At 40.2% G+C, this 18,215-nt stretch overlaps 1 protein-coding gene across 1 annotated transcript in view; it reads right to left on the bottom strand.

The window, feature by feature from the left end:
* RGS7 (regulator of G protein signaling 7) overlaps positions 1–18,215 on the bottom strand; it is a 2,226,031-nt gene that overhangs the window by 462,283 nt on the left and 1,745,533 nt on the right. The window contains exon 10 of the mRNA XM_086925320.1: positions 14,893–14,967. Within this exon, the coding sequence (XP_086781446.1) occupies positions 14,893–14,967 (75 nt within the window). The remainder of the gene's footprint in view (positions 1–14,892; positions 14,968–18,215) is intronic.

Genomic DNA, 18,215 nt, shown 5'->3' with positions numbered 1-18,215 from the left:
GTGTTTTCCACTCCTGCAACATAAAGTGATCGATAAGAATCTGATAATCAGACGTATCGGCGACTAAGACAGCAGGCCGAGTTTCTTTTACTCAACGGCTCCGTCATGGAACGAAGAAACGCCCTTTTTCTCGAAAAAGGAATATATTTTACTTGCAGGACAGTTGTAAATTTTCCGGGAAAGTACATTAGACTGGAATATTATAACATATATGTTTAAAAAAAAAAGTTCGAAATCAATAAAAAGCGTATTTTTTAGGTCATATGACCAAGCTTTTCAATATTAAAATAACAAAAGTAAAATGAACCAATAAAAAGTTTTATTAACAAGTCACATGACCTGTTATGCTTACGTTACGCGCTGCGCGCCGCGCCCCGGATCACTTCCGGGTGCGCTAACGCGGCGTGTCATATAACGCATTACGCGACAACGTAGGTCAAGAATATAGTCAAAATGTCTCCACCAACCAGCGTTCGGAACACAACCCCTTTCAGCAGTCCAAAAAGTTCTGTTAAATGACAACAGAGGGGACAGGCAACAAGAACCATCAGTCAAAGAGGGGAGGGCAAGTTCTTCTCTTCCGGGTCATGTTGGGGCGCTACCGGAACTGATCGAATTGGTAGACTACAGTGTTTCTGGATGTTTCAGACTAAAGCTGGAGTCAGCATGAGAGCACTACCATCTCGTAGCTCCGTCGTGGCCATTTCACGAGCAGACATGGCAGCCACTCCCCACCAGAAGCCTGCGGGAGTCGGGGGCCCCCAAGACTTTTGTAGAATCTTCAAGGCTGAGGGGACGCTTTCGAGAATGGGACCCAAGCCCTGTCAGGGAAGCGTCCGAGTTCCAAGGTGTCCCAGGGCCATTTTAGTGGACCAGGCCTAAAACCGAAGAGCCGGCCGCCATTTTGAGAGTCCTGTGGCAGCCGCCTATCGCTGCACCGCAAGAGCGGGAGCAACTTAACTACATGGTGAGCGAGACGCTGTAGTCGCAAGAGCGGGCGGTAAACAGCTGAATGGCGGAAGAGGCACAGTGTAGCAAAAGCGGGCGGAATGGCAACTAAAACGGTAAAGGGGCGCCCCACTACAGCGTGTCTTCAGGTCAAACGGATTGTGGGACAAAGTCCAGAATAGAAGAGTCATAATAAGGCAAAAAGTTCCGCCGGACCCCGGGAGCCGGCCGCCTATGTCGGGGGCGATCTCAGGCTACACCAGTGCTATAAGACTTGGGGAGGGGGTCGGAGCCAAGCGTCTTCTCCGAGTCCGTGCCATCACACCGCCCCTCGGGGGCCTCCGTCAAGCGGTTTAGGGAGGTACCATATAACATTGTTTTCAAATGCAGTCAGGTCCACAAACGACCCTCACTTACTTTGAGAATAGTGAAGCTGCAGTAGGTGGAAATAAGCTTCAGACAGTCTTACAAGCACTGCTTTTGTAAACATTTTTTGATTTTTTTGTATTTTTGCACAGTTTTATATTTTTTTTTGTTTTTGATGGAGGGGAAACAACAAAGCACAGGCATTGAAAAAGGCTCAAACTCAGAACTCTGAACTATGGCACCCAACATCCAGGACTTTCCATCCGGATCTTGGCGCCTTGTGCTACTTCCGACCTATTCACACATCGGTCCACTACTGACATCATCTTATAAACCAACGTTATGTAAATAGTTTTTTAATAAAATGTTTTACCCTGTTTCTTTGCTGGTGTGTTGTCTATATTTTTAATATTTGCATAGGGTTTGTCGTTATTTTGGGCGGGATGGGTGACGGAGCCGAGCTGTCTTGCAGCCCTCATGGTGTGGAGCTCAGTTCATCTTACTATTTTCGTATTTCTCATGAAGGGTTGTTCCTAATATTTCTATTTTAGCGAGGTCAAAAAGAGATCCAATTAGTGGCCTACTGATTTTGCTCGATTACTTTTATTTTTTTACACGATTTTTCACTATCTGCAAAGACTAAACAGAGTATTGCGAGTTTGTGCTTGTTTGTAAATAGAGAATGAACTAAAGAGAATCAATTGTAAAACAGTAAATGCTTGGATAACAATCAATCAAATGGAGAGACAAGCAGGCACGACGGATTACAACGGGGGCAAAGGCCTGCGTTAACTACTGTTCAGTATCTGCAAAGAGAGAGTACTACTAAGAGAAAAGAGGGGGGGGGGCAGCGTTCAAAGCACATCAGCGTGCATAAATACGAAAATGTTTTTATCTATCACGTACTTGACATTTTAAAGCTTTTCATATTTGCTATTAAAAAACCAATGAAATTCACAGAAAAAACCATAGGTTATAGTGGATATATAGTTAGGAATTTGCACTTACAAAACCTTGAAAATTCAATGAAAAAACCATTGGTTTTAGGCCATATATAGTTAGGGATTTGCATTTACAAAACCTTATTTTACTCGCATAAAACCATATAAATTCCATATATAGTTATAAGCGCTAACTATATATCGCGCACCCGCAATCCACTGCTGATGATGTCACATATTACATCATTCATGACATGGTTAGTGACATCACTGATGGCATCACTGATGACATCTCAAATGACATCACTGATGACATCACTGAAAACATCTCATTTGACATGACTGATAACATCACTGATGATATCATTCATGTGATAATACCATGAACCTCTTCAGACTCTAATATAACCTTAGATACAATCAGTGTAAACAGACAGTCACAGACTGTCACTCATCCATGGAGTTACTCACACACCTTGTCAGTTATGCCAAAAATCAATCACACCTCCATTTTCTCAACTATACAGTTATACACACCTTACTTATTCAAACATATACTAACACATATTTACTTTACTCTCTTATACAATCTCTGATACATGTTCTCAATGATCCATAAAGCCACTCACACATTCACTGGCTCTTATGCACAGTTATTTATAGATGTCAACTCTCACATGTACTGTGTTTTACATATGTACTTAATTTGATATGTAGCACTGAGATATCCATTCACTCACTAATACACTCATGCACAGTCAACCGCCTATACAGCTGTTTCCACATACACTTTTGAATCCATACATATAGTGAATCAACTACTCACACATCTATGTACAGTCACACACCTCCCAGCCACCCATACACACACACTCAGTTTCCCATACAAATACTTGGACAACCAATGAATAACCCATACAGTTACTCATATAGCTACTGATCAACACATGCAGCAGTTTACAGAACAACAGACATAATGATGCACAAATTAAAACAGTTTAGTCACTAACCCATGCACTCAGTGAGACACATTTAATCACTCACTCATACAGTCAGTCATGCACCTACTAAATCCTTCATCCAGACACTTATACATCCACTCATTCTTCAATATGTAAGACATATTTTAACTTTACAGAAACATACAGTCACTGGACGTTGTCATCAGTGAGGTCATCAGTGATGTCACTAACCATGTCATGAATGATGTAATATGTGACATCATCAGCAGTGGATTGCGGGTGCGCGATATATAGTTAGCGCTTATAACTATATATGGAATTTATATGGTTTTATGCGAGTAAAATAAGGTTTTGTAAATGCAAATCCCTAACTATATATGGCCTAAAACCAATGGTTTTTTCATTGAATATATATATATATATATATATATATATATATTACCTACTGGCGGTCGCCAGTAGGTAGTTATAGTTAGGATTTTTTTCAATGTTAAATCTCAAAATTCTATTTGGAATAACTTTGGCACCGGTTGACGAATCTGCCTGAAAATTTCCTGAAAATGGCCTCGTCGAGCTCCGGTCCTTCCTTGAAAGTTTGGGGGGGATTCGTCAAGCGGGGGCCGAGATAAAAGGGGGGTCCCAAAACGCGTTTTCCCCATGGTAATTTCCATAGGGCGGTCGATTTCACTTTTAGCCCGAACGGCTGAATGGATTTACACCAAACTTGGCAAAATTGTAGGGACTGGTAGCCCGATGTGCCTTTGCTATGTCTCAAGATATGTGCTCCAGTGGATTTTGAGTAATTTAGGTTCAAAAAAATATATATATCTATAGCAGCGCACCGGAGAGCGCTCCAGGCGCGACACGCGAGGTGCGCATGAAAAGCTGATTGGCTCTCGGGTGTCTGTAAACATTCCAAACAGTCCAGAGCGGTCGCCATCTTGTGTCTCGGTAAAATCGAGACATAAGAGGTGGCTAAAACAAAGTGGGAACTGACCATAAGGCGTCAGGGATAGACCCCTTTGACCCCCTTGGTTTGATGTGGGGGCTATAAAAGGGCCCCGCGGGGCATTTAAAATATTTTTTTTTTTTCGTTTTGCGCGGGGGAAGCGCACGGTGCGCGCACCAGGTAGCGCACCGGGGAGCGTAAAATGAGGGAAAAAGATGACAGAGTTTTCAAAAAAATGAAGTTTTTATTTAGAAATTGGAGGTAGTTCTAAAAAGAACTTTTTTTTTTCTTCTTTTTGTTGTTTTATATTTTTTTTGTGTTTTTTGAACTTTTTGAACTTTTTTTGGCTTTTCAAAACAGTTTTATATATTTTTTTGTATTTTTTAGGGGGAGAAACAAAAAAAGGGAATTGAAACTGGCTCAACTGGAGCAAAAAAACAAAAAACCCAAAAAATTATTTCTTTTTGGGGCACTTGTGATTATCACGTGCAAGGACGATGAGCTTAATACTTTGTTCCCCATAGGAGATAAGCTTGCCACAAGCAGTACAAGTAATTTTAAAATCAGCAAATCTCGGCTGAATGCAAGGCATCACCTCAGATGTTTCTGGTTGCGAGGAAGTGGGTTGGTTTCTTTGGGAGGGGGTCCTTGATGACTGGGGGAGGTTACTGGCCAGTTCCCGGAACTCTGCTCGAGAGTAGTTGTTTGGATGCTTTCTTGTCATGTGCCGAATCATGGTATAGTTACCAAAAGAATATTTCTTGTTTGGGTTGCCCCGTGAAAGTTCATCATTGCAGATGAGGCAAGTCACCTTGGGAGCATTCACCTTTTTTTTCCCCTCTGGAATTGAAAAAAACTGCCAAACAATGTGTGGTTTGGGTTTATAAGGTGTATTTTCTTCTGGCAGCCATCTTCTTCTCCCCTCCTCCTCTTCCTCTTCCTCCTCCTCCTGTTCTTGACCACCAATATAATTTGGAGCTGGTCCTCTTGGTGGTGGTGGTGGTGGTGGTGGGGCAGATGCACCAGCTGATGCTACTAATGAAGCCATTATTTAGAGCAAAAAAGTAGAGAGAGCAACAAACAGGTCTTCCTCAGTCAAAGGACAAAGTCAGAATAAGGAAAAAAGGTGGGGTCTTTCATCATTTAGAAAAAAAAACTGTCCTGAACCAATGAGAAGTGTTATTTTCAGGTCACAAGACCAGGGGCTTCATCATTATGAAACTAAAACTGTTATGAACCAATGAAAAGTGTTATTTTCTGCTCACATGACCCGACGCGCTTACGCTATGCGCCCGGGGGCGCGGCCCGGGTCGCGCAGCGTAAGCGCGCCGGAAGTTTACGTTGTGCGATCGTATTCGCTCGAGTACTTCCGGGTGCGCTTACGCCGTGCGTATCACGCGGTCGCGGCTACGCGATACGTCACGATCATGTTTTCGTTTGCGATATTGACGCTTACGAGACGCTCCCCGGAGCGCGCCCGGGGGCGCTTTTCAGAAATACGCTTTTCGGGGCGCACTCCGGGGCGCGCTCCGGGAGCGCTCCCCCCAAAAATAAAAAATAAAAAATGGGATAATTGTAGAGACAGGTAGCCCTATTCTGAAGTGGTTTGTAAAAAAATTAACTTTATAAAAATATGTATTGTGCTACATTGGGCTTAATATATGTTAGAGCCAAAATGTAGCCCAAATGTAGCCCAAAGTAGCCCAATGTAGCCCAAAGATGGCCACCAGAGATCAAAAATTGTAAATGTAGCCCAAAATTCAACTAGATGTAGCCCAACTGTAGCCCAATGACAGAATGTACCAGAGTGTTAAAAAGAACAACTAGAGTGCTAACAGTCTTATTTATAAAGTGAAACTTATAGTTAGGAATTAGCATTAAAAAAACCTTTGAAATTCACTGAAAAAAACCATAGGTTTCACACCAGTTATAGTTAGGAATTAGCATTTAAAAAACCTATTAAATTCACTGAAAAAACCATAGGTTTCACACCAGTTATAGTTAGGTGGAAATTTTACTGATATAAAACCATTGAAATTCCCACGTTATAGTTAGTCGGACTCACTATAACTTGCGCGTGCAATGCACTGCTGATGACATCACATATTACATCACTCATGACATGGTCAGTGACATCACTCATGACATCACTGATGACACCATCCTTGTGACACAGTCACAGACCTCCTCTCAGTGTAAAGTAACCCTTGAGACACATATTCAAAAATAGAAACTGAAATTTTTAAAAAATGGACATACCTATATCAGTTACAACAAGCAATTCTGTACTTCCACTATTTATGTACACATCCATTCATTCACCAACAGTTCTATATAGTCACTCATACATATACTCACTCATCATATGAAGAGATACACCTATACATCCTGTTACACACCGACATTCATCCAAAAGTTACTCACACACATATTCACACGTGCAAATAAACTATTGAACAACCATTTATTTGAATATAGAGTTATACACACACTTCCACCTTACTTCTATTGAAAATTACACATATTTATTCTCTTAAACAATCACTTATAGAAACACATACTTATTTAAACAGGAAATCTTACAATCTCTTACTCTCACATATACTCACTTATATACATCAATATTCATATATACTAGATTAAAACATATGTAGTTACTGATAAAGACACTAGTGGGACAGTCATTCACTCACTAACAAACACATATAGACACTCATCCACCCATACAGTCCTGTACATATGCTGTCTTCAAAACACATACAAACAAAGAGTCAGTCACTCATGCATCTATGTGCTAAGTAATACCTCCACCAAACCATATAGACACTCATACTGATACTACTAAAAATATCAAATAACCCATATAAATACGCATGTAGCTACTTATCAACACATGTAGCCACTTATACACAAAGTGAAACACTAATATATGAATTTAAATATTAAAACATAACTCACTAATATTTATTTTTCAGAAAGACACATATTCACTGGATGGTGTCATCAGTGATGTCATGAGTGATGTCACTGACCATGTCATGAGTGATGTAATATGTGATGTCATCAGCAGTGCATTGCACGCGCAAGTTATAGTGAGTCCGACTAACTATAACGTGGGAATTTCAATGGTTTTATATCAGTAAAATTTCCACCTAACTATAACTGGTGTGAAACCTATGGTTTTTTCAGTGAATTTAATAGGTTTTTTAAATGCTAATTCCTAACTATAACTGGTGTGAAACCTATGGTTTTTTTCAGTGAATAGATATATATATATATATATATATATATATATATATTCCAAAAGGCACACAGTCAATGAAGTACGCTCTCGGGGCAAAAACAGGCAAACACCGAAGGCTTCTTTAGTGCTGTTTATTCCACAACGCGTTTCGCCGTGAAGACGGCTTGATCACGTGATCAAGCCGTCTTCACGGCGAAACGCGTTGTGGAATAAACAGCACTAAAGAAGCCTTCGGTGTTTACCTGTTTTTGCCCCGAGAGCGTACTTCATTGACTGTGTGCCTTTTGGAATTGATTCGAGTCGGCTTCACTCCGCCGACACGTACGCCACCTTCCACGGGTCACCTGGGGTCCAGAAGGAGTTTTCTGTTGAACAAATATATATATATATATATATATTCACCGAAAAAACCATAGGTTATAGACCATATATAGTTAGGAATTAGCATTTACAAAACAATATTTTACTCACACAAAACCATTGAAATTTCATATATAGTTAGTTGCCCTAACTATATATCGCGCACCCGCAATCCACTGCTGATGATGTCACATATTACATCATTCATGACATGGTCAGTGACATCACTGATGACATCACTGATGACATCTCAAATGACATCACTGATGACATCACTGATGATATCATCCAGTGACTGTATGTTGCAGTAAAGTAAAAATATGTCTTACATATTGAAGAATGAGTGGATGTTTAAGTGTCTGGATGAAGGATTTAGTAGGTGCATGACTGACTGTATGAGTGAGTGAATAAATGTGTCTCAACGAGTGCATGGGTTAGTGACTAAACTGTCTTAATTTGTGCATCATTATGTCTGTTGTTCTGTAACCTGCTGCATGTATTGATCAGTAGCTATATGAGTAACTATATGGGTTATTGATTGGTTGCCCAAGTATTTGTATGGGAGACTGAGTGTGTGTGTGGGTGGCTGGGAGGTGTATGACTCTGTGCAAAGATGTGTGAGCAGTTGATTCACTAGATGTGTGGGTTCAAAAGTGCATGTGGAATCAGCTGTATGGGCGGTTGACTGTGTGCATGAGTGTATTGGTGAGTGAATGGATATCTCAGTGCTACATGTCAAAGTAAGTACATATGTAAAACACAGTACATGTGAGAGTTGACATATATAAATAACTGTGCATTAGAGCCAGTGAATGTGTGAGTGGCTGTATGGATCATTGTGAACTTTTATTAGGGATTATATAAGAGAGTAAATATGTGTTAGTATATGTTTGAATAAGTAAGGTGTGTATAACTGTATAGTTGAGGAAATGGAGGTGTGATTGATTCTTTGCATGACTGACTAGGTGTGTGAATAACTCCATGGATGAGTGACAGTCTGTGAGTGTCTGTTTACACTGAGTGTATCTAAGGTTATATTAGAGTCTGAAGAGGTTCATCGTATAATCACATGAATGATGTCATCAGTGATGTGATCAGTAATGTCAAATGAGATGTCATCAGTGATGTCATCAGTGATGTCATTTGAGATGTCATCAGTGATGTCATCAGTGATGTCACTGACCATGTCATGAATGATGTAATATGTGACATCATCAGCAGTGGATTGCGGGTGTGCGATATATAGTTAGGGCAACTAACTATATATGAAATTTCAATGGTTTTGTGTGAGTAAAATATGGTTTTGTAAATGCTAATTCCTAACTATATATGGTCTATAACATATGGTTTTTGCAGTGAATTTCATTGGTTTTTTAAAAGCTAATATCTGTAGCTGTAAAATGTATTTTTCTTTAAATCCCAAAATATATTTTATATGTTTATGATTAATTTTTTTAAAATATTTTTTTTGTTCGCTCCCGGTTCGCGAACCGGGAAGCTTTCCGTTAGCTCAATTTGATGCCGCGACCCGGTCCGCTAACCGGTAAACGTTCCGTTTGCGCAACTGCCGCATTAGAAATCAACATCGTGACGCGTCGCGGAAGCGCGACATATCACGTTGTCGCGTAATGCGTCTTATGACGCGCCGCGTTAGCGCTCCCGGAAGTGCTCCGGACCGCGAACCGGAAGCGATCCGGGGCGCGGCGCGCAGCGCGTAACATGAGCGGAACAGGTCATGTGACTTGTTTATAAAACTTTTCATTGGTTCATTTCACTTTTGGTTTCCTAATGATGTAAGACTAGGTCATGTGACCTAAAAATAACACTTTTCATTGGTTTAGAACTATTTTTTTTCCCAAATGATGAAAGCCCCCACCTTTTTTCTCACTCTGACTTTTGCTCTGTGAAAAAAATGGCTTCAGTAGTAGCTGCAGCTGCTGGACCCCCACCACCACCACCACCATCTCCTCATAAGAAGAGAGGACCACCTCCACAGTTCCTTGGAAACCCAGAGGAGGAAGAGGATCCAGAAGAGGAAGAGGAAGAAGAGGCACCACGATTTTTGAAAGAGTTACCCCGGGTATCTCATTACAAAAATAGTTTTATCTGGCAGTTTTTTTCTATTCCAGCAGGAATGAAAAAAGTTAATGCACGCTATGCTACGTGCCTTATATGCCAAGATAAATTATCCAGGGGAACTGAAAAAAAGTACAGTTATGGAAACTACACGATGCACCGACATATGCAGAGGTGGCATCCACTAAATTATAGCCGGGCAGAGATGCGTGACCTGCAAGAGAACCCTCCAACTTCTGTGGCCAGGACATCTGCTGATATTTCTCTGACGGTTGCAGAGGCACGCGAAACAGTGCCAAATATTCAAAAAAAATTTGTTCATATGAAGCTTACTTGTTTATATTGTGGCACTTTAATTTCATGTGCTAATATGAGTGTGAAATTAATTAATTTAGCATTTGAGAAACACCGATGCTCTAAACGCCCCAAGCAATAATTTTTTTTTTGCTCCTGTTGAGCCCTTTTCAATGCCTCTTTTTGTTCTTTCCCTTTCAAAAAAAACAAAAAAAACATAAAATTGTTCAAAAAATACAAAAAAAACAAATAATGTTCAAAAAAGAAAAAAAATATATAAAACAACAAAAACATTTTAAAAAAAGTTCTTTTCAGAACTACCTCCCCTTTATACAAAAATTGCTAGAAAGTGTAACACTCTGGCAAGCTCTTTTTTTTTAGTTCGCTTTCCGGTTCGCTCGCCGGTACGCGAACCGGGAGCTAACCCCAATTTTTAAAAAAATAAAATAAAGGAGTAAGTACAAGGGAAGTAAACAGAGAGTAATGTTAAAAGAAAGACAGCTATAGGGACTAAACCAGAGATGGTGTTTAATAGATTTATTTACCGAAGAAAAGATGGAAGAGGATATAAGTGTGGAAAACAAAATAGATAAGGAAGTGAAAGAATCAAGCATTGAAAATGCAATAGGTCTCACAATAGAAGAGTTTGTCCTTTTGGTTTTGCAAATGGATGAGTGGCGTTGTGTGGATGAGTGGCATTGCGTGGATAATTGGCGTTGTGTGGATCATTGGTGTTGCGTGGATGAGTGGCGTTGCGTGGATTAGTGGCATTGCGTGGATGAATTGCGTGTGTGAATGGCGTAGTGTGTGTGAGTGACGTTGTGTGTGTGAGTGGCGTTGTGTGTGTGAGTGGCGTTGCGTAAGTGAATGGCATTGTGTGTGTGAGTGGCGTTGCGTGTGTGAGTGGCGTTGCGTGTGTGAGTGGCGTTGCGTGTGTGAGTGGCGTTAGTGTGGGGAGGGGGGGGACGAGAAATGCACACGGCGGACAGGGGAGGGGACGGAGCGGGGAGAGCAGAATGAGGATGTAAAGCAATGCTCCTCTGTTATATTTATTGATTGACTTACACTTCTCCGCTATAATTATGAATTTACTTACTTTAACTTCACTGTTAAAAAAACAGAACTACCTGTCTGAACTTAAACCCAACAGTGCCCTAACTCTTCTAATATAATTATTTTTTTATGCAATTTACAGCAAAAAAATGGAAGGGGAGCACGAAAAAATCAATGTTTCCTTCGACATTACAACAGAAGAAATTTTAACAGAAGAAATTTTGGATGAAGATTTTATGGATGAGTCTTTTGATGAACAATTTATTGAAAGCTTACAAGACATAGAAACAAGCATGTTTGAGGAGATTCCAGATGATGTAATGCTGGAAGTTTTATTGAACTATGAAAATTCTGACCAATAAATTTTTATTTAATCAAAATAAATAAATAAATTTAAAAAAACAACAAAACGAACAATCAATTAACATACAATATTTGAAAAGTCTATAATTCTTTTTCCCTCATAGTACACTCCCTGGGCCGCTTACCGGTTTGCGAACCGGGAGCTTCCCACGCAAAAAAAAAAAAAAATTATTATTTTTGCCCCGCGGGGCCCTTTTAAAACCTCCTCATCAAACCTAGGGGGTCAGGGAGGATCTACTATGCCCCCTTATGGTCATTTCCCCCTTTGTTTTGGCCTCCTCTTGTCTCTCGATCCTACAGAGAGACAAGATGGCGGCCGCTACGGACTGTTTAGAATGTTTACAGACACCGGAGAGCCAATCAGCTTCGCTTCGCAAAGCTCCGTAACGCGAAAAGTACGCGAACCGGAGCGCTGCCCAGAGCGCTGTCACAGATATATATCTTTTTTTGAACGTTAATTTCTCAAAATCCACTGGAGCACATATATTGAGACCTAGCAAAGGCACATCGGGCTAACAGTCCCTACAATTTTGCCAAGTTTCGTGCAAATCCATTCAGCCGTTCGAGCTAAAAGTGAGGCCAACCGCCCTATGGAAATTAACATGGGAAAAACGCGTTTTGGGACCCCCCTTTTATCTCAGCCCCCCCTTGACGAACACCCCCCAAATTTTCAAGGGCTGCTCAGAAACAAAATGTGCCATTTTCCTGAAAATTTCAGCCAATTCCGTCTACAAACGCCAAAGTTATTAGACATAGAATTTTCAAAAGTCCCATAGGAAAAAAATCCTAACTATATATACCTACTGGCGACCGCCAGTAGGTAATATATATACATATATATGTGTGTGTGTTGTGCTTAAAGGATCACCCAGGTTCGATCCGCAATACCAACTTTTCCTCACTCCACAAGTAAGGGTTCACAACGCTGTGTGCTGGCCAAAAAAAATGTATTGGGACAGCTGGAAAGGACGTGTTTCCCCGACGCAGCTGGCTTGTTCACCAATAGTTTTACTATTTAAAATGCGCCCATTTTAACCCCAGCGTACCACCACGCTGTCACGTGACGTGACTACAACCCCAGTGTGCCCGATGAAAAGACTCGCAGTTTTACTCAAACGACACTCGCATTTAGTTAATTCACAGGCATTAAACCTCGTTTGCAATTAAGCATATCGCTCACATTTTCCTGCATTTGGAAATATCAAGAAGAACAAGACTGTATTAAAGCAGTATTTGAAAATCATAGAGTCAGAAAAGTTTATAATACATTCTGCCCTACAAAAAAGCTTTCAATAGAACTTTATCTACAAATTGCATCCTGAACAAATAACACATTGCCAGTGGGAGCGTAGCCCACCTCATTACGGGGTTTCAAATTCATTCTCAATACACCAAAGATTTAAATACAACCCAAGTGGGTGTCCCAACACCTGCTCTTTTTTGTTATAAACGCGCGATTAGTGTCGGACTATTCAGCCCCAGTGGGCGAATTTAAGAACCACCACCTTTTCTAATCTCTCATAGCCCTATGTAACCCATGTGACCAAAAACTTCCATGATAATGCAAAAATAGTTAAAACCAAATTCCGGAGAGGTGCTCTTATACTCTGCTACTCTGTTTCAGTTAACTTTGTTCAGCAGCCTGCCTATACAAAATTTCATAGATTTGTAATTAGATCTTCTTCCATAGTCAGACCCATCGGGGTCCGAGTATTTAACTCTATAATATAACAGGCCTCCAGTCTTCTAAGCTTTTTTTCACAGTTGCCTCCCCAGATATTAAAAGGGATGCAATCAATCACAAAATAGCTTAGCCCTTGAGTGCTTTTGTCGTGGTAAGCTTCAAAGTGGTCTGTTACTGGGTAAGTCTTGTCTCCATTCCGGATGGCCCTCAAGTGCTGCAACACCCTCTCATGGACAGGATGAATCGTGCTGCCCACCTACCGCAAGCCACAAGGGCATTGCAGCATGAAGACAGCATATTCAGTCCTGCATGAAAGAAATCCTTTAATCTTCTTCTCTCTTTTGGATAAGCAAGGTGTATATGTGTGTGTGTTCTTCTCATGCCCACACGCTTTGCATTTCAAACACTTGATAAACCCTTCTTTCTTCTTTAGCCAAGTTTTTGACTTTACAATTTACTGCTGCAGGGTTATATTGCTGACTAGCATTTGTTTGAAAGAACGTGCCTTACGGAACGTTATTGCTGGTATTTTTTGAACCAGCTTACCTAGCAATGGATCATTGCGAATAAGGTGCCACTGCTTATTCAAGATATTCCTGACCTGTCCATGTTGTCGTTTAAATGATGTAATCATTCTCACTTGATTATTCTGTGAGCTTTCCTTTCTGATCTTGCTCTGACTTTTAGATAACAGAATGTCTTCCCTGCTTCTCATTTTCGCTTTCCTAATGGAAGCTTGAACATTCTCGCCTCTATAGCCCCGAGCAAAAAATCGTGATTCTAGATTTTCAAACTCCTTTTCTAGGACTTCTTGGTCACTGCAATTGCGTATTGCTCTTAAACTCTCACCATACAGTATGCTCTTGATTAAATTATGCGGATGGAAGCTTGTTATATGTAACAACATGTTCTAACATATTCTCCGCTGTTGGCTTTCTGAAAAGCTTCATAGTTTGGAGTCGTTAACATATACTGTGAGATCTAAGAAATTAACTTCACTCCTACTAACTGAACTAGTGAACTTTAGGTTCAGGGAGTTTTCTTGTATTTTCTTGATGAAATTCTTGACAGAATCCTCAGACCCTCTCCATACTACGAAAAGGTCATTGATGAAGCCACTTCAATGCTAAATATTCTCTTCCCATTCTTTGTGGAACCGACCTGGATCACCTGCTCCTCCCACCAGCCCATATGCAAATTAGCATAGCTGGGGGCTAAGCAAGTGCCCATAGCGGTTCCACATACTTGGTGGTATACATTGTTGTTAAAGAGAAAAAAGTTGTTCTTTAGACATGCCGAAACCATCATGAGTAGCATTTGGGTATGGGACCATAGGCCAATTGGGCGTTCGCTCAGGAAGTGTTCTACTGCTCGCAAGCCATCATCATGCCTAATACTAGTACATAACGTAGTCACATCAATGGTGACCAGTAGCATGTCTTCTTCCCGTGGCAGATCATAAGTTTTTTTGAGAAAATCGCCATATTCTTGAATGAACTAAGGAAGAAACCTAACTAGGGGACGAAGAAAAGAATCAACATATTTGGAGGTATTTTCAAATGCTCTGCCAATGGCGGATATAATCGGACAACCTGGCGGATTCTCCATGCTTTTTTTTTTTGCAAACATTTGACAAAGAAGCACAATTTTACCTTTCTTGTTTTGTGCGGATTTCTCATTCTCGAAGACTTTTTTATGTCGATTTCTGTGGTATTTACACAACCAGGCTGAAATAGAACAACAAGAAGCAAACATTACAATAATTTCACATGTGGTTTGACATTTTGTAAATGTAATTCTTTAAATAAAAACCTGCGTCTAATGATTACCAAGACTGGACATGAATCACAGGGCTGTCAGGCACACAGACCAATATTGATCACTATAGTCCAATCTACATTGTGATTCCTTAAACATTTCACTTTACCTCGAAAAACAGTACCTATTTTTACACCCTCATAATTGCTGTTATGTCTTACTTTGATATTTCACATATTGTGTTAAATTCAGGGATGTTCAGTAAAAATGATATATTTTGCTACACCTAAATTATGCCTACATGGATGTTACTTTTTTCCACTGACTCACATTGGTTTCTTTGCACATTGAGGGCCCTATTACGATGTTGTGGATCGATATCGACAGCTCCGCCCGACATCTAGGGCTGCGCTCTGACCGTTGGATTATGATGCCGGGGGATGGAATGCAGATGCCAGGCTGAAAGACTTCCAGACTCAAGGAGCCTGTCGGGCAGCGGTCAGAGCCTAATGCCTACAATGGAGGAGGTGCCATCGATGCCACCACCATAAGGATTAGGATGTCAGTTTCTGACAGCCTTTTAATGGCCATGAAAAGGCCATGAAAAGGCTGTCGGAAAGTGACTTTTGGGGCCTTACTCGACCGCTGCTATGTTGTCTGGGGGCGCATGTAGTGTCCCCAAAAGCATCCATGCACTGTGTCAGGCACCACATTGCAGCTTGTGTTGTGGTCCATTTCTGGGGCCTAGCTCAAGCCGCATTAGATAAAGTGTTTAACAAAGGGGGTTTTGGCTAAAGCACAGTAAGGCTGTGCCAGTAACAGAATGAACAAAAGAGATTGCCAGTACTGTGCAGTGGTTTGAACGTTTGGAAAAGGTTGAACTCAATGTCGCTCAGCCCAAAGACCACTATTTCAGTCAAGGTTTTTCAAAAATAATTGATTTATTTTGTTAGATTTATTCTTTTTGCTTTTGGATTCTTTTTAGGAAAATATTTCGAAAAAACAAGAATTTTTTGTTGGGTAATCGTGAAATTAACTAGTCAAAAACTACAACTTGCATTTGATACAGTTATCAGAATAATCCAGGAGGATCACAAGGGTGTATTTTGACACAGAAGAGAAAGGGGACACAAATGCCAAGGATTCAATTCAAAAGGTAGTACATATAACATTAACACTCATGGACAACAGTTTGACAATAGACAAACAAATAAATAGGACAGGGCAAGACGGAACCTTTCCTCTATCAAGATATAGTTACTTAATAATGAGAGGCCCTATACAAAAATCCTGCTCTAAATACAACAGGAGGGCCTACTCCACTAGATGAAGAGAAAAACTGGTACAAATTTCATTTAGGGGAACGACCATCAAACATTATTATACTCCAAACATTTTTAGGAAAAAGATTGGTCTAAAAAAACAGAATAAATCTGAAACACTGGAGGGGTCGACGCGTTTCAAATCCCTAGGATTTAGGGGATTCTCCTCAGGATCAACAAACAATATCTGAGTTGTCTTGTATTATGGTCCATATCTTGGTGTATGTTTGGGACGATCAACAGGTTCAAACCGGGTTGTATATTTTTCTTTATTTTTCATCCGGGAGTAATGTGTTGCTTTCTCAAGTCTTCGTAATTCCTCCTTAATGCGGTGTCGCCATCAGTGCAAACACATTAGATAAAGTGACATTTACAACTGCCTGCACATTAGTCGTATTGTAATTCGGCGGTCAAGACCACTGATTGCTTGTCAGACAGTCTCGAGTCTGAACACGATGGCGGTTGGACCATCATAATGAGCCCCTAAGTCTGAATACACATTGGCATGAAAAGGGCATACAAATTAGTATATGTATGACCTTACATTACGTGTGTAAATGACAGATGTTGGTCAAATATTTCTGTACACTGTTAAGGGCTAAGAGCAAAAACTAGTTTTAGACTGTTTTCAAATTAATGAGTTTGTGGGGAATTTCAAAATAATATTTATCAAAGTCATTTTAAATCATGCAGTTACATAAGGATGTTGTGCATACATTTTATAAAATGCCTTGGCTCAGTAACAGAAATCAGTTGAAAGTTATAGAATAGCATATTGATTTGATGGTTTTATTGTAATACCTTTTTGTTTTGGTAAGTTTGGAGTTCATAAACTAAACTTTGAATAGAAAACAGCTGAGGGTAAAGGCTTAATGCAACGTACGCTTATAACAGTGGACTAGAAAATTTGTCATGTCTTATGTAAAACATAATTAAAGGTTATTTATGCACGTCTATGTTTTCACGTAGGCAAAATAATGATTTGAGGCCAGAGTAGACAAAGACTACTTAGCTATCAGGGAACACAGGGAGAAATCTTGTGCTTCTTTTTTGATAAAATTTTAGTCTGCCACCACATAGCATATTTGTTTGTGTAGATCCAACACTTGTATTGCCTACTCTTTGTACGTTCTTAACAAGGCTCTGTGGATGTCCACCATTCTATTCTCATGCTTGTGTCATGTGTGTGCATGTGTGTCCTCGCACATGTATAAGTTACACATCCACAGCAAGCGTTTTTAGCGCATCACTATTGGCACATGCAAGACTTTTTCAAGCTCAATTTACACATGCTCAAGAAACTTTATTTCGAACATAGTGCACATTTGAAATCAGAAAAACTTTCAAAATGTATCCCACGCTATCCTTTCCCAACAATATTTGATCCCCGGGGTTATTTTGTTGACAGTAAACATGCTTCAAAAATGCTATCAACACAGTGGGCCAAATTTATCAACACTTTGCGCAGGTGCAAAGTCACCTCAAGAGATGTAGACCAGAGCAAAGTGCTGATTTGTGATTTACTTTAGAGAAAAGTAGCCCTAAGCATTGCTCTATGCTGATTTGTGACAAGGAGTGTGTCCCGTGGATTGTGCATGGATTTTCCCATGCTACCATTCATTTTTTTTTATGCAAAACCCTATTGACTAACATTTGTTGACAGTGCTTTGAGCCAGAAAATGATGCTTTCTCATAGCAAGCAGAAGGAAGGAGAAACATTTCATTCTTTCTGAATTTTCTAGCTTTGCATGTGTGCTGTACTGATGGACACACAAAGTGGGAAAAGTTTAAAAGTAAATCTAAGCTTGCTATTTTATACTAGAAGGGTACCCCTTCTGGTACAAAACTGCGGTAGACTCATGCAGACTCCGTTCCAGTATAGTACAAAGGAATGC

Source organism: Lissotriton vulgaris, chromosome 6, assembly GCF_964263255.1.
Source record: "Lissotriton vulgaris chromosome 6, aLisVul1.2, whole genome shotgun sequence".
Lineage (NCBI taxonomy): Eukaryota > Metazoa > Chordata > Amphibia > Caudata > Salamandridae > Lissotriton > Lissotriton vulgaris.
Note: the sequence above shows the minus strand (reverse complement) of the source record. Positions and strands in the feature narration are given on the sequence as shown.